The 18,209-nt window shown below is 37.3% G+C and overlaps 2 protein-coding genes across 7 annotated transcripts in view; one reads left to right on the forward strand and one right to left on the reverse strand.

The window, feature by feature from the left end:
• Positions 1 to 4,826, forward strand: part of RGS20 (regulator of G protein signaling 20) — a 50,719-nt gene extending 45,893 nt beyond the window's left edge. For all 3 annotated transcript variants that reach the window (XM_089517311.1, XM_089517313.1, XM_089517312.1), the window contains 3 exons: positions 612 to 695; positions 1,902 to 2,136; positions 3,689 to 4,826. In XM_089517311.1, coding sequence (XP_089373437.1) covers positions 612 to 695; positions 1,902 to 2,136; positions 3,689 to 3,877 — 508 coding nt within the window. In that variant the 3' untranslated portion in view covers positions 3,878 to 4,826. The remainder of the gene's footprint in view (positions 1 to 611; positions 696 to 1,901; positions 2,137 to 3,688) is intronic.
• A 2,064-nt stretch (positions 4,827 to 6,890) lies between these two features.
• The window catches only part of TCEA1 (transcription elongation factor A1), a 42,451-nt gene continuing 31,132 nt past the window's right edge, over positions 6,891 to 18,209 (reverse strand). For all 4 annotated transcript variants that reach the window (XM_089517308.1, XM_089517306.1, XM_089517307.1 and 1 more), the window contains one exon: positions 6,891 to 17,816. In XM_089517308.1, coding sequence (XP_089373434.1) covers positions 17,808 to 17,816 — 9 coding nt within the window. In that variant the 3' untranslated portion in view covers positions 6,891 to 17,807. The remainder of the gene's footprint in view (positions 17,817 to 18,209) is intronic.

Consider the following 18,209-nt stretch of genomic DNA (forward strand, 5'->3'; position numbering starts at 1 on the left):
ATAGTACTTTGTTCCAGTGTGGTTAGTTGGGAATGTTGGAGAGAAAGAATGGATTTTAGTTATATTTATAAAATGACACTGGAGGAAAAGATTAAACATACTAAGATTGTTGTCACCATCAAACTAGATTTCCCTTTGAAGTACATACAAACCAATGAGAGACGATGCAATAAGATTTTGAATCTGCTTCAGTCCCAGGTTTTTGAGAGGAAATGCAAAGGGAAAAAAAAACTATAATACAATTAGAATGCACTTATTTCAGGAGTGTTTTAGTTGTGCAAATATATTTTGATGCTATTTAAATATGGTATGGTTTTATCTGAAATGGTTAAATGGTTTAAGTGTATTCTATGATTCTATGCTTCCCTGAGATTTTATGACAGAAGGGAGGATAGCATTATTTTAATAAATAAAACAATATGTTCAGAAGAAAAGCATGTGGTGCAGGAGTATTAAGAGCAGGAGAAATTTGGTAGGAATCTACATTGCATGGACACATGGGAAAGGGCTTTCTCTGCTCTGCCACCCTGTTTAATGGGATGTCCTTCCCTTTCCAAAGCTTCAGAAAATTGTTATTTCAGCTTAACCAAACCGTTTTTTTTACTTTGCAGTCTTACTGTTCGGAATCAAGAAGAAAGAGCAAGAGCAGCATCACATGAACTCAGATCAGAAACTATTGCAAATTGTGAAGAAAGGTAGGAAGTACCAATAGGATTTATGGTTGTTGAATGAGAGGTGGGAGAGAAATGTCCAGATTCCTAGCTTTCTAAATAAATAAATAAATAAATAAATAAAAATTAAAGGCAGTTCTCTAAATCAGCAACTGCTATTTTGCTTATTTGTTGTACGAGAAACTAGGCTGCTTTTGCCTTACAATGTCTTTAGACAATGTGTGAATTCATTGCAATAACTGACACCATCTGGTGGGGGGGGGGGAACTTTTTTATTCATTTTAAGCCATTTTATGGGAGGGTAGGGGGAAGTCTTCTGTAACTGAAAGTGATTGCTAATTTGTCTTTCCCCCTCTCTCTCTTCCTCATACACATATACACAACCAGAAGTCTAAGATTTTAGTGAGGAGTAAGAGAAAAGGTAGCAATAAAGATGGAAGTTTGTGATCGTCTTAATTCTAAAGAAATTCTAAAAAATAATTGGGGGTTGGATTGGGTTAGGAGGCCACAGAAAAAGGGCTGAGGATCACATGCAGCCCACACTTTCTCACTCCTGGTGTAGCGCTTGGGGTATGCTGCACCTTCAGCAGGTCAGACATGCCATATTAGCTATATCTTCCACATCCTGAATCATTTTTTGCCTAAGGGCCATTAGTTGGGAGAAAGTGTGGAGGTGAAATCAAAACAAGTGACATTATCTGAACATGAGATCTTTGCAGAGAAACTGCAAGGGGTAGATGATGTACACATTTCTCAGTGTAGCCAGTGTGGTATAGTAGTTTGAGCATTGGATTATGACTATGGAGAACAGGGTTCAAATCCTCACTTGGTCATGAAACTCACTGGGTGACCTTGGGCAAGTCACACAGTATCAGCTTCAGATGGCAATAGCAAATCTCCTCTGAAGAAACTTGCCAAGATAATCCCGTGAAAAGTTTGCTTTTGAGTCGTTATAAGTCAGAAACAAACTGAATGCACACAACAACAAACTTGCAACAGGACATATCAAACTTCTTCATAAACAGATTATCTCTACTTCTTGCCAAGTGATGAAGCTTTTAGCCCTTCCCCATTTGGGGAAGGATGTGTGACATGTTTTCCTTGTTACATGGGAAGACCTCCAATCTGCACCGAGTTCATGTAATCTCCCCATTTCCATGAATCACTGAATTGTCTTTTCACATGGCTAGCTTGGTAATTCCTGCTCTCATGCTTTCCCTTCTCTTAAAGCTCCACTCCTACTCTGGAAGAAGTGAACACTTGGTCCCAGTCCTTTGACAAATTGATGAGAACACCAGCAGGGAGAAATGCTTTCAGGGAGTTCCTTCGCACAGAATTCAGTGAAGAGAACATGCTTTTCTGGATGGCCTGTGAAGACCTAAAGCAGGAATCCAATAAGAGTGTCATTGAAGAAAAAGCAAGACTTATATATGAAGATTATATTTCCATCCTCTCTCCAAAAGAGGTTTGTAACATTTTTCAGTAGCTACAATTAAAAAATAACCAAATTAAAGCTCTTAAATGGAACATTGAATATTCCAAGATGTTTCTATGCTGATTTAAAAAGAATGTGTTTGTTTTAAGATAATTTATTCATCTTCTGTAATAGTTTTTTTTAAGATAGCATGACTGAAAATCTTAGCTTATGTGATGGAGTGCAGAAAGAATTAATCCTGCATCCCCTTTTTTCTTGCTATGTAGTAAGTAGTGAGGTGTATATATTTACTGAAATCTTACCTTCCTTAAAATATTCAGCACAATTCTCATAACATGCCCATTTGTCCACTCTACATCCATCTCTTTTTTCACCCAAAGGCACTGTGACATATAGCCCTTGTCTTCTACTTAGAATACAGGGTCCTTCTACGCAGCTCTTAACAAATAGGATGGGGCTCAAGCTTTCTTGACTACTGTAGGAGGCAAAATGTTGAGCCTCACACACACTGGCAGAGGTGTGATGTGACAGTGGGTGCCAAAAGGAGAAAAATATGGGTTCTGCTCTCTTGCCTACCAAGGATAGAGGGTAGAGGATGTAGATAAGGAAGACGCAGTGATGGTGACTCAGAAGAAAAAAAGAGACAAAAATAACAGCCCAAGCCCCTGCATTCCTGCCATCATCAGCTGCTTCCTATATGCCTAGCTATGTAGTTCCTCAGAACTACTTAGCCAACCAGCACAATTCTTTGTGGTAGTGGGAGAGCTTCTGTGATAGTGGGAGAGGTAACTAGGGAAACTGCCTGTGTTGGGAGCCATATCGTCCTTCATTGGGAATCAGCTCTGAAGAGCTTTGTAGATCATGACCAGCACTCCAGCATGGCAAGGATTGGGAAACAGCAGCTTTACCACTCCTTGCTCTGTCATCTGCCTTATTAAGGCACCAGGCTAGTCCAGTTCACAGGTTATGATGCACTCAACAAAGCAGCCACCAGCCATGCACTGTCATGTGTCAAAAATGCTGGAAACACTTTGGATCCTAGTGAAAAGGTAGCAGAAGAATCAAGGACATATGATCCAAAGCAAAGCTTTTCCTAAAGGACGTGGTCTATTCCAAACTACCCTGTGAAGAGGTACTACCAGAAAAAAAGGATTTGCAATTACTTTATGCATGCCAAAAAGCATTTTGTATATTCACAGGCTTTACTGATTCCAAGTGAATTTCTCATCTCTGGCACTTATCTGTGTATAACCAGAGCACTGCTTTTAACACAGGAATCCAAAGCTATGTGAGGTTTTATTTTTAACCAATATTGTTGAATTGTTTGTCTCTGTCCCTCCTTCCCTCCCCATTAAACAAGAAAACTGAATGTTGTGGGTTAAAAAAAACAATTAGGCTAAGAAAATACTGTTGAGACAGGAGCGCCTCCATGTCAAAGGCTCTGAAAATAAACAGATCCTGAATTTTTCCAGTTATACCAGTGTAGTTTAGTTCCATTATGACTATATCAGATCTCTTCCATGGTTTGCAATAGAGAAAGGTGTTTTTGTGTGCCATTAACAAATGTTTCCACTATTCACAGGTCAGCCTAGACTCAAGAGTAAGGGAAGTTATCAACCGGAACATGCTGGAGCCATCACAACATACTTTTGATGACGCACAGCTGCAGATTTACACTTTGATGCACAGAGACTCCTACCCTCGGTTTATGAACTCTGCTATTTATAAGGACTTAATTGAGTCGCTCTCTCAAAAATCTGCTGAAGCATAGAATTTAAATATATTTATTGTACACCTACCCACTCACATAACACAAATGAAACTTCAGGGTACCATTCATTACATAGAATTTAGAACTGATGAGTTCATTACCTGAAAAAAACTCAAATTACATATTTTAATACAGTTTAAAAAGTGTTCCAACATGGAATAACTTCTAGAACGACAAGCTATTTCCAGTGTCTTCAGATTTGTACTAAGCCATAGTGGCAGAGAACATGGAGGAAAACAACCCTCTAAGAGGACAACAAAAGGGGACTGCTTACACAAAAAGGCATATTTTGCTAAGGACTTTAACATTACTTAAAACTAATATGGAATAAAATAATAGATCTGTTTTGAGGTGAACAGTTACTTCCCCCTCCCACTACTGTAAGGTTATAGTAGTTGGATTGTTGGAACCAGGCTTAAACTGGTGTGTATGTTTACTGTCATACTATTCTGTTTCTGAAGTAGAAATGGTCTGCATCAATAAATCATAAAATATTTGGTTTTGCATTGAAATAAGCACACAATATGTTCTGCTCAGTCAAATGACTACTGGATTGTACCTAGCAGTCATTTATCCTATCTCCCTCATCTCCTATCCTCTCTGGACTGGGAAGAAGTTCATTCCTGGAATTCAATCTTAAGAGACCAGTCCTTTTCTACTGGAGAACAGCTGGCATTTTCTTTCATTGCAAACTGAATTACAATCTTTCCTGGACATGAACAGCATGTTTGTTAGTTACTGACTTCAAAGCAAAGACTAACAAATATGTTTTATATAGAGAAAAATGAAGGCCACTGGTTTGAGCATGTGCTGCCTATAAAGTGTTATTTATTACTAGAATTTGTGGAATGCATTTTAATAGCTGTGTTGTTACATTTCTATAAAAAAATCAAAGCATTTAGAAAAAGGAGAACAGCTAGGCATTTGAATTTTTAAATAAAAAACAAAACACATATTTTGGCTGTTTTTATTTCATAAACTTACTTGCATAATAACCCATTCTACAGAAGTATCATTATTGTATTATGATAATTAGAACCATTATTTGGTTTAGAAAGGAATGTCTGCTAAATAGATTTAAACACTTTCAGTTCCAATAATCAGTAGATAAACCATCTGAAATCACAGGTTCTAACACAGCTCTTTTGAGAACTAAATATTATTTGGCTTAAAGAAGCATATAGTTTAGAATTTGTAAAACTTTCTAAATGCAATCTGACTTTTGAAAAATTCTGCCTATTGAAAACTTTCAACAATAAATAATAACTTTCCAAAGAGAGCTTTATCTCCATTTGCAATTTATAGTTCTGTACCACACACCCATCCAAACAGGAGTTAATATCCAGAAGGAGAGAGCAGAGGGTCATGGTGGTGAAATCAATAAGGTTAATCAGATTAAGCCCTGGTTATAAAATAATGTCATAGTTTTTAACATTACTAAGGTATTGATGGCTTTCATGGCAGATTAGTGGACAAGCTAATGATATTGGCACATGTGGTTCAGTACACTGTTTTGCTTATTGACTGCATCTTTTAAAATAGGTGCACAGCACGCGACACCACAATACCTCCAGAATAGCCACCATGGCCTCCAATTTCCTGTTGATTTCATTCTCATTGCTTTCCTTGCTATCGCCACTGCAAAGAAAGCAAGGTCTATTTGAGAATGCTGTGGCTGTGGAGAAGGCTCTCCATCCCCTCTCTAAGGAGACTTATATAGCTCAGATGTTTTGCAGTAAAGGAAGGCAATAATATATGGTGGAAGGGCACTTCTTAACTCAGCTAGGGGATAGGGTCATTGGATATGTATATGTGTTGTCCTTGAACCAGCATCACAAATAGTCCCCCAAATTTGTGACTTTTTAAAAAAAGACAAAGCTAACCATACAAGTGACATAAAAATGTAAGTTATTACAGCTATACAGAGAAAGTGGAATTGACCCATTATGGTAATACATATCTATTTCAAGGACTGCAGAGGTTTAGTTTAATGAACAGATACCCAGAAATTGAATGTAGTCATGTGACAGAATGTTTTAAAATTTAAAAGCTTTATTATACAGTTATAATCCAATAAAGGCACCAGATTATGTCTGATCTTGGAACCTAAGCAGAGTCAGTCCTGGTTAGTACTGGATGGGAGAATGCCAATAAATACCAGGTGATGTAGGCTATATTTCAGAAGAAGAAAACCCTATAAAAGTCATGGGATTGTCAAAAGGCGGCAGGTGACTTGAACACACAAACACAGAGTCCAATTCAAAAAAGTTTTCATAAAGTGACTGCGATGGACTGTACAGCAAGTGTATAAGGGCCAGTGAAGATTTAACAGGAGATAATAGTAACAACTGATTATATTTTTCTTCAGCCAGTGTGTATGGGAGGGTGTGTGTATGTGTTAACAGGAAAACATGGGGTGAAAGAAGTAATCCCCTTCCCCACTGTTGCTGATGATAAATATGATTTATTATTTAATCATTAATTTCCTGCTGCTGAAGACCCCATTAAAATGCATGGAGAGTGGCTAACAAGACATTCTTCTAAAACAGAATCCAAGTAGCAGTGCATGACCTTTTCTTTTCTTCCTTGCTAGCTCATCATCAGCATCCCCATCTGGGCATTGCAAAACAAAAACATTAACTGAGACTCTGCCCCACTGGGAGAAAAATCACATACACACTAATTTACCTGATTGTTCAATGCAGCATCCTAGAGATGTTTCTTTTCTTTTTCTTTTTCCATGCTCACCCATTAAAACAACAAGCTGTATGATCCCAAAGGAGATGACTTGGAAAAATGTTTATATTGTCAGTAACACTCACTTGTGGCCAGAGGTTCCATCATTTTTCTCCATAAATCAAACCAACTGCAATGATTCAATTTTAGCAACAAGGATGTACCACAGTATTATATCTACTGCAAATGAAGACCAAGTTGGATTTTTCGCTGCCATCTTAAGGAGTGCAATACATTAGGTCACATAAAAGTGAGGGGAAGAAAAAAAACTTTAGAATTATCCAATAATAATAATAATAATAATAATGTTTATTTATAAAGCACTATAAATTTGCATGGCACTTTATAGGCATCATCAAAACAGCATATAACCTGCCAATGACGTACAATCTAAAAGTCATAAAATATAAACTATAAAAATTAAGCAAGTTATGCAGTTAAAATACAAATTGTAAAAACAACAAGTACATATAATCAAATATAAAATTATAAAACAATATTAAAATACAGTTCCAAATGCTTTAGAGAACAAGAAAGGCTTTAATTCGGATTTATAACTGGCAAGAGAAGAGATAGTGTGCAGATGTTCAGGGAGGCACTTCTAGGAGTATGGTGTAGCAAGTGAAAAAGGATGAAGCTGAGCAAAGGAAGAAGAAACCCTTGGCTGGGTAAGAAGCCCCAAGCTCCTGAACAGCAAATCTCGAACAGGGTGGTAAGATGAAATAAGGGCTGACAGGTAAGAGGGAGCTAGGTCGTGTAAAGCTTTAAACATTAAGAGAAGCTTTTACCAAATCCTAAAAGGAATGGGTAGCCAGTGAATCGATGCCAGAAGTGGAGTGACATAATCAAAGTGATGAGCTTAGCAGCAGAATATTGACTAGAAATCAGAGAACTAAAGTGGGACAATGGGAGCCCCATCATAAGAAGATTGCAGTAATCAAGGTGAAAGATAACTTGGGCATGAACTAAGGTCTTAGCAGAAGAAGCCGATACAAAAGGTCTAATTTTAGCAATATTATAAAGAAAAAATTGAGATGACCTGGCTACAGCCTGGATCTGAGATGAGAAGGACAAAGACGAATAAAAAATAAAGTCAAGCCTACGTATTTCCTTCACTGGATGAATGGGAACATTAGTAACCATGATAGAAAATGTATATTGTAAATGTATAATGTATATGGTGCTTTGTAAAGTAGGTTTTGGAGGAAAGATGAGTAGTTCTGTCTTAGCCATATTAAGTTTTAGATGCCAATGAAGCATCCATGATGAGACATCTGAGAGACATGAGGTAACACGTTGTTCAATATCTGAAAAAAGTTATGGAGTAGAAAAAATATAACTACATATCATTGCAGAAGGTTGATATTGAAAACCATACGAACGAATAAGATTACCAAGAAATAAGGCGTATGAAGAAAATAACAGGCATCTTTTTGATAATTTGACATTTTTGTGAAAATAACAAATAACAAAAAGCAATCCAATGTTTTTACTCTAAAGTAATACTTATTTAATGGAGCTTAGTCCAAGGGAAATATTTATAGGATTGTAGCCTCCAAAGAGCCAGCATGGTGCAGCGGTTTGAGTGCTGCACTGTGACTACGGAGGCCAGGGTTTGATTCTCAGCTCGGTCATGAAACCCATCTGGTGACATTGGGCAAGTCACATGCTGCCAGCCACAGGGAAAGACAAGGGCAAGGTTCCTCTGAACAAATCTTGACAACACCATGATAGGGTTGCCTTAGGGTTGCCATAGGTTGGAAATGACTTGAAGGCACACAACAGCCTCCAAATATAGATGCCTTACTTTCATACAGTGTTTTTGGGATTTCAAGATACCACATTTTAGCCGTCGCAGGGGAATCCTAAAGAGAGAGCTAGTACACTGGGACCTTGCTATCTGTGGCTTCTGCCTCCAACAATGGTAAAGCATTTTTTTCTAATATTGGGACTGACTGGCATGCTTTACCTCTACACCACCTAAAGTTTTCCTGATGCAAAACATGAAGACATGAAGACTCAGTATTCTCTACCTCCACAGGAGCCTGTGGCTTCACAAATGAAGGAGACATGCAGGATTCCAAGGAAACATCTTTGAATTGCACAAGGACATTAAATTTCCTTGACTTTGAAAATCTACCAGTGACCGCATGGCCAAAGGAGGAGGTGCCAGCCTGCAGATATCCCTCCCTACAATCTGAACTAAGACCAGAAGCAGAAAATGCAAGCCTATGACTAACATATTCAATGTTTTTCTCCCGTTTGCCTGATGAACAGGCCATTGTGACTTTGAAAGCTTGTAACATGTAATTGTGCATTTTGGTTGGCTCAATAAAGGTATCATTGTCTGGATGTTATTGGATTTGCTATATGGCCAACACTGCTACCTCTAGATGTTTCATAAAGTGAAAATTAAATGCCTCCTCATTCAATTTAAAGAGAAAGACATTGGCCAGGAATGGGTGAAATGGGGGGGGGGGGGGAGATCAGTAGGTGGGGGGAGAGGAGTAACCCTTTCAGGTCTCTTTCTCCCTCCCAGAATTGCAACAGCCTGGACTCCAGGCAGGGATCAAAAGAGAAACAGTGGTGTTGGCTGGGGAGTGGGGAGCATTCTGCCCAGTGTGCATTATTTGCATTTTCACACATTTGATTTACAAAGCACAGCCATTGCAAATCTCATTGAAATTAATGGGATTCCCAGTTGCACAAGGATTTTGAGAGGATCACAAGAGAAGACTTCAGTCCTATGCCTGCTTAGTCCCAGTGAATTAAACGAACCAGTCTTTCTTCTGACCTTTGTAGGCTTTCACCTGCAGCTAGTGAAGCAACTACACATTAAGAAGAAAATTGGCAATACCATATTTGTTGGACATGGATGCCAAGGTAATCTCCCACCAACCCATCCTGACCTCCAAACCCCATTCCTAATTCCACCATGATCCTGATTCGGGGGTTAGGACACATTTTAAAAACCCAGATTTTCCATTTAACTGAGTAGTTTTAAAAAATAATTTTAGGTGTCAAAAAGAAATGCTTTCACTTTGAATCGGAGAAATATTGTGTATTAAGGATTAGCTTCGAGGTAATATGAATTATTCTGCAGATCTAGATTCAGCCTTAGCTTTGGTGAGAGGTAGGGAAATGATGACCATTGGGGGAGGGGTGGAAGCAAATAAAATATATTCAGACAAAGAAAGTTTCTTACTTTCACTGTATTATGGACTAGTGGCAGTAAACTTGCACATTGAATCAGTGTCCTAATAGTGCATTTAAATAGTGTATAGTCTGGGAATCTGTCACAGCAGTACAGAAGAGTTGAAAAGATCAACAGCTGTGAAAGAAGGGCAGAAGATGCAAGGTGCTTACTCCTAGAATCTGTAAACTACTTCAAGGTTTGCTAGAAAGCAAGCAGTAATTTCCCAAGCAACCAAGGCTCTGTATGCTCCCTTTCTTGAAGATGGCAAAACCTTGAAGTACAGTTGCACATAGCCCAGAAACATGCTTGTTGGAATAAATACCATCTTTAACATTCTCAATGCTGATGGCTGAAACCCTAGCCTTCAATGGAAACATCTGAATGGGGAGTCTTAGAGCATTTGGCTGAATGTATGAAGAACCTCCAAAAAAAACCCCAAAACCAGTGTAGTGTAGCAGTCTGAGAGTTGGACTAGGACTGTGGACACCAGGGTTCAAATCCCTGCTCAACCATAAAACCCACTGGTGACCTTGGGCAATCAACCTCAGGGGAAGTCAATTGCAATCCTTCTCTGAACAAATCTTGCCAAGAAAGTCCTATGATACATTCATCTTAGGGTTGCCAAAAGTCAGACATGACTTGGAGGCACACAGCAACCACAATGAAGAACCTCCACACCAATAATTATGAACCCTGTTCAGTCAGTATTTTTGGTCATTCAATGCCAGAAGGTTGCAGGCAAGCTTACCTTCTCCACACTACATTGCCACACACATTCTTTGCATACTAGTAATCGTCTACCTACAATATATACAGGAGTTATTATTTTCTAATGTTACTGAATAACCTGCATAAAATACTTCACACTATATATGTTGAATTATCAAAACTTTGCATCAAAAAGCAATTTGCCCATTCCAAATGTAAAGAAGTTTTCCCTTTAAAACCCTGGTTTTCCCACTGAGAAATTAAGAATCCTGATGATAAAGAAGCAAAAGAATGGAAATGCGTATGTATGCGAGTACTGCATATAAAACCCAACAATTTGCTGCTGGTTCTTAAAAGTGTGAAAGCATGCTTCTTTCTCCCTAATTCTTTTTAGTTAATTCAGAAAAAAATGTTTTTGCTTAAGTTGTTACACAATCTTAGAATGTCATTCATTATTAGCGTCTCCATTTGTAAAGTGAGAATATTAAAACTCCACAACTGCTGTGAAGCCGATAAAATGAATGGATTAAGTATAGTCCATCAGTTATATGAAAAAACCATGCAACAGTAAGCTAAGTAACTAATCTCAAAAGATTGGAGCTCAAGTGAAAAAAATCCAACATTTTGCAGGCAAATACATATTTACCATCCCAGTAAGTCATAGAATCGATATACCCCAGGGTTTGGGGGGATGAAAGCCATTATTACATCAGGCTTGGCATTTATCAAGCAGCAAGACACCCATTAGCAACTTGCAACATTCTATTCCCTTGACATTATCCACCAGAGCATTGCCCTTTATATATCAATAACTTCCTGAGAACATTTATATTGTCCAGGTATTCTTTTCATTATACAGTATTAAAATTGTATGGACACTATTAACTAGGGCAGTCAATTGATCCTAACCTCAGGAGCTTAGCTTCATTGCCCTTTAACTTTTGGCTTGATTAGTAAAAGTAGCAATGTAAGTAAATACCAGTCTATGTAGTACAAAGGTTAACAAAATGCATTAAACTAGATACAACTGCAATATAGCACCAAATTACTTTAAGCTTAGATAAGTCTAAGGACTCAGAGACTATTTAGGACACTATTCTTTTAGCATTGATAAGCCTTCCACTATCTTTCAGTCAAGTCAAAACTGTTGTTAACACTAAAATGGCCTATAAATGTAAAGAAATATATTCAGGGGTTGCCAGGGGTTGGTCATGCAGCAAAATATAAAATCACCACCGCCACCTCCACTGCCACAAAAAGTCCTGAGAATTGTCACTTTTTTCCTTTCTTTGCCTGATGAAGTGAGGCTTCTGAAATTTGCATGATGTATTTTGTGCATTTCGGTTCGCCAATATAGGTATTGCTCCTCTGATGGATTCTGTTTTATAATTGTAAGATGTGCTACAAACATTTTTCCCTAGATGAAGCTCTATTCCCATTTATTTTTTACAAAGAATAATTACAAACCCCCAAGTCAAATATGTCCTCAAAATAAAAGCCACGTTGTATGCCACAAAACCTATATTACACTAGCAACTACAAGCGTGTAAATCACATATTTGAAAGCACAGTTAACCTCGTACCAGATTTTTCAGCTGATCAAACTAGTGGAGTAAAAAAAGTTGCACTTTCAAAACAAGCTCTAAATCCAGGGAGAGAGATACTTTATGCATTAATTTTCTGAAAACACAAAACTAATTTATTTTCACTACCATAATATATACAACATTTAGCACAGGGAACTGTTTGTGTCAGCTTCTTTGAGAAGTTACAGGATAACCCCAATCGGGTATGTCAAGTACATATTGATAAGTGGTAGCATACTTGAAATTTGTAGCATAAAACAGAGCAGTACTTTCGAAGAGCAGATGCTGGCAAAATGTCAGGAAGAAACTCTTCTAGACCACAGCCACTGAGCCCGAAAACCCCACAAAAAACTAGAGCAGTATTTTGGTTGAGGTTTTGAGGGGATACCAGGGTTTGTAGTTATAACTACTCATCTGAAACAGTGTAATCTTCTCATTACTATGCTAGGGTGACTTCAATTATTTCTTTACATTTTTATTTGTGTTTATACTAATCAAGCATAAAAATGTGAAAGCTCAGGAAAAAAGGATTATGGAATATTTCCTTCTGAACAAATTGAATAAAACATTTAATGTAGAGCATTGATATGCTTCCCCAATGTTATTTATAAAAAATGTGTAACAAGAGTATTTTTAAACAGAACTAGGTAAAGTATCAGATCACTGCAATTCTTTTTCTTTCTCTCAGTCCTTTTTGTAAGAATAAATGTTTTATGTCTGACACTATGAAGAACTAGAGGCAATGAAATAATTTCTTTTTAATGTTGAGGTTTCTTCTGTTTTTATTTTTATTTTGCCTGCTCAAAAAAATAGGAATGATCAACAAAGTGCATAACAGATCAGATGTTTCCTACATTTCAACTTCACTTTTACGAAAAAATAAAAAGTAAATTAAAATTGCAATTACTGCCTGAATAAATTGTACTTTTAATATGATAAACAGGTTAATTTTATGCCAACCCCCCTCTCTTATATTCCATAAACTACAGAACTGACTTGCAAAATGTAAACTATGCTGATATTACAATTTTTATTTTTCTGAAAATTGCCATCCTCCCCCAAAAAGAAGAATTTTATGTCACATGAGTTAAGAACCAAAGGTCTGCCTGAACACAAAGGTCTTTCCCAGCCTGTGGAAAGAACTCAGGAGGAGATCAATGGAGCTTCTCGTGGGAAAGACTCCCACACCTCAGGAGCATCCACTACAAAAGGTTTTCTCTTGTGCCTTCATGAAACATGTCTGCAGTGGTGGTGGAACCAAGATAAACTCCTTCCCCAAGGATCTTAAAATTTGCACCTATGGGGATACTGTCTTTCAGACTATCTGGAACCAAATCATGTAAGGCTTTAAATAACAACAACAACAACAACAACAACAACTTTGAATTCTATCCAGAAATGGACTGGTAGCCACTGAAGCTGCTTTAATTAGGGAGTTGTATTTTCCTTGTAACGAGTCCTGGTCAGCAGTCTGGCTGCCACATTTCTAAATCTGCGAGTTTCTGAATATTTTTTTTTAATGTAGAACACATTAAAGTACTCAACATGGGAAGTAATTAAGGCATGTGTCATCGTAGCTAGATCTGATATCTTCAGGACAGTCCAGTTGGCCCACTTGTTTGAGCTATGGAAATGTGCTCTTGGCCACCATTGAAATATAGGCATCCTAAGTCCAGAAGCAAGCTAGAGAACGTGAGATTTAAATAGGAGGGTAATTCCATCCAGCACAAGTTAAATACATTCCCGGATGTATCTTTTGTCTGATCAGGAGAAATTCTATCTTATCGAGATTCAGTTTCAATTTGTTTTCCCTCATTCAGTCCATAACTGATAGAAGATGCTGGTTTGGCATCAAGTTTCTTTGAAGTTCAGTGGAAATGAAAAATAAGGGTGTTATCAGCACCAAATCCCAAAAATCCAGATAATCTTTCCCAACAATTTCTTGTAGATATTAAACTGCATGGGGACAAAACCAAACCCCATGGGAGTCTGCAAGCCAATGGTACAGGCATCCCCCAGCACCACCTGTTTCCAAGTCTCATCCCAAAGAGGAAGTCCTAAAGGTTAACATGGTGAATGGTACTAAAAGCCGCTGAGGTCCAGTAGAATCAACAAGGTCACACTCTCTCTGTAGTTCCTGAAATCTCTTTCCCATAGCCAGGACTGAAGCCACATTAAAATAAAATACAATCCATTTTATGCAGGGACTCCTGAAGTTGGGAGGCCACATATTCTAGTACCTTTCTTAAGAAAGGGATACTGGATATTAGTTGGTAATTTTCAAGTGTGGAGGGCTTCAGGGTCTCTCCCCCACCTCCCCCAGTAATGGCTTTGCCACAGCCTCTTTCATGCAGAATGGAAACCAGCCTTTCCACTGAAAGGCCTTCCCTTATCCACTGGGCCAGTCTTCAACTGGCTGCTTTTAAGAGCCAGAAAGGGCATGGATCCAGTACACATGGATCTCTCATCTCTCCACAGATTCTGTTTATATCTTCACGCTCACCAGCTTACAGGCAGGCTGAATTGACCATCAGATATGATGCACAAACAAGCAATGTTTATCAAAGGTAGGCTATCTTTGAATGCAAAATTTATTCATACCTTCCATGAATGTGCCTAATTCTTTTTAAAGGTGGTGAAATATCTTTTAAAATGTTACTACTGTTCAGCTAATATCAATTACTTTTTCTACTCAATACTTGAGTCTTTTACATTTCTGGAGATGTAGCAATGTCCAGTTTCCCCAGATGTATGATTAGTTCTTTGTATATAACTGGAGTGACACAGAAGAAACAGATATTTGATAATGAAACATGTCTGACTAGTCAGAATAAAAGCATTTTGAAAGATCTGCAAAGAAAGACAATCTTTGGTTTGTCATCTGACATATGTACACATTTGTAAGCACAAGGTCAGTTTACTATTACAAGTGTACGTATGTAAAGTGGCTTAGAATTGCTTCTTAGAATGAGAAAATAAACATTTTAAAAAGTTGTATTTTAGTGAAGAGCTAAACTAATATCAAACTGAAAAAATAGTGCTTAATAGCTGTACGATTCAAATAGATGAGATAGCTATTACTACCTGTATTTAAGAAATATCTTACACTGAGTGTTTATGTTAAAAGATGTTCCTACTACTGTTAAACATCTTAGTCACAGCAGTCATTATCTTAATAAATGTACAAAAAATTTAATTTGAAATCTTAGTTTGAAGGTACACATGAAAAACTCTTTCATCTGATCCATTTCAGGCATCTATTTCATAGAAACAGGTTTGGAAGAGACCACAAAGACCATCTACTCCAACTCCCTGCAATGCATGAAATGTTCTCAATATTGTCCTTAATAAAGTTTTTTTTTTTTGGGGGGGGGCTGCACAAAACCCCTCTCCGCACATGACTCAGGAGAGATCCTATTTTTCCAATCTAAATTCTTAAAAAATACATACACATGGATAGTAACATTCTTTGCTTTTTTAGTATCTTTTTCAGTATTTTAAGGGCAGAGTTTGAGAAACATTCTAACAGAACTTCACCAAAACAGGAGGTGAAAAAATGTAATTTTATTTCTGACCTCAGGGGTCTAGGAATTAGTGATTTTACATGTAAAAAGTGTTTGTAGTAAAGAGTTCATATGAACTGACATATGTGTGTGTATGTGTGTGTGTATATATATAAATTTGTAAAGATTAGCTTTAAACCTCCAGATAGGCAGCATACCACAAAATATCATAGTTGATTTACAGACTCTACAATAAATTATGGTACCTAGAATATAAAGGGGGAAAATAGAGCAAACCAATCATTTAGGAATGTATCTAATAATAAGAACAAGGTATTTATACACATGCTTTAGGGCTGCACAACAGATTTGCTATTTGAATAGAGTAAAGCATATTTCAAAATTATAACAAGTTTGATAATGTAACAGGAGGCCATGCATACTCTATTATAAATATAAAACATCAGACCTCTGAAAGCAATGAAAGGCCAATACAGAAGTAGTTTATACAGATGGGCCACCCATACATAATGTAGTTACATTAGTATAATGGAAAACTATTTGCTCCCACACACGAAAATGGTTAAAAAGGAATATACTGTATATACTTATGTAAAAGTCGACCTTCATGTTTAAGTTGAGGACAGTCTTGGTGGCCAAAATTATGGATTTTGATATGACCCATGGCTGAGGGTAAAAACTTTAGGAGCATGTAAGAAAAGATGTGATGGATAATGGAAAGTAAAATGATGCCAAAGAACTAACAAAATTCTGGCAGGCACAACTGTCTGTGATATGGTATATGGTGGCTGTGTGATGTGTGTGTGGGGTAGGTGACCAAGTGAGGGCAGGGCTAAGAAAACACACACGTCAAAAAGGATGTAAAGTAAGAGTACAATACAGTATTACCGTATATACTTGACTATAAGTCGACTTCATGTGTAAGTTGAGGGCAGGTTTTTGGCCCAAAATTACGAATTCGGAAATGACCCATGGATAGGTTGAGGATAAAACTTAGGAACATGAAGCAAAAGATTTAAAGGATGAAGCAAAGGAAAACAACACAGAAGAACTTACAAAATTCCAGCAGGCATAACTGTTTGTGTTAACACTAAAGGCTGGATGGATGAGAGAACAGAGGGGAGTAAGTGCTTCCAGGACAGATTACGCTTTTACCTTTCACTAGGGGATGGTTCCCCTTTAAATAGGAGTTAAAATACAGTACTTACATTGACCCGTGGATAAGTCGACTTAGGTTTTTTTGGGTCAATTTTCTGACTAAAATTTCTTATACGTGATTATATTCAGTAACTCTTATCAAAAAGGGAATCATCCCCTCTTCTGCGAAAAGTGGCAAAAGATGAGAGCCTAATCTGTTCCAGGAGAACCTAAAAGAAGCACCAACCCACTCTGCTCCCCCTCTGCTCCTTTGAGGAGAACCATCAAAGAGCCACCACTAATTTCGCACCCAGGTATTCAAAAATATCAGAAGCAGTGCCACAGTAGAGAGAGTATTTATTTAATTTGTGTGCTGCCTTCCTCCCTGGAGACCCAAAGTGACTTGCAGATAAAAAATTATAAAAAGTGTAGAGTTTTAGAATCTTTTAGGTCTCCTGGGATGAACTAAGCACTCTCCTTTCGCCATTCTACTCTGACAAGGGGATGGTTGCTTTTTTGATAAGAGTGAAGGTATAATACCTACACTATCCCATGGTTACATTTTTGGGTTGATTTTTTTAACTTAAATTTCTAGACTTATACATGAATATATACAGTACTGATGAATGTGAATCCCACTTTACAAGAAAACATTTCAGCTGGCTATGTCAAATGCAAAGATACACAATACTATATTCACAACATTAAGAAAAAAGCAGCTACCCAAATGTCATTGATAAAAGTTTAATGTAGACTTGCTTATAAAAATGGAGGCTGGAAGGGGGGGAGGGGAGAAAAGGAAGAAATTGCATCTTACATGAGCATCCTGGTTCTACTGACTATTAACTACCTGAATGGCAGTTTCAAAAACAGAATCTAACTTCAGAGATGACTCCTTAAAAAGGAAAGAAAAAGAAATGAATGAAAAAACAAAACAAAAACAACCCAAAAGTGTTTGAAGGAAGCTAGATGTATGGCCTAGTTCTTAAAGCTAATTATAAAATCATCTTTCATACTGGTCCAGATTCAAACAATTTCTTCTTCTAGCAGAACTGGAAATAAAAGAAAGAAAAGGAAATATTCATGAAATACAGACACACACACGTATATAGCTGAGTCCAAATTATTACTTTGCGAAAGCCAATGAAGATCTCCAGCTTCTTGTCTACTTCTTTACCAGCTCTTGACCCACAGCAAAAATACTTCCACCCCAATTCTCATCATGAATTTTGAAAAATACATGGAAACCAGAATTATTAGGATTTTTTTAAAAGGCAGAATGCAGGTTTAGCTAGGTGTAGATTACTGTTCTAGACTCAATTTCATATGTTAAAACTGCACTAAAAATATAGGTATATGTGGTGGCAGTGAAAAAATAGTTTTTTTTATTATTTAAGGTATTAAAGCTTGATTCTCTTTGGTACTTAAACTGAGAACTTTATGGT

The sequence above is a fragment of the Sceloporus occidentalis genome, unplaced genomic scaffold, assembly GCF_023333645.1.
Source record: "Sceloporus occidentalis isolate IW3139 unplaced genomic scaffold, rSceOcc1.0.p SCAF_3, whole genome shotgun sequence".
NCBI lineage: Eukaryota > Metazoa > Chordata > Lepidosauria > Squamata > Phrynosomatidae > Sceloporus > Sceloporus occidentalis.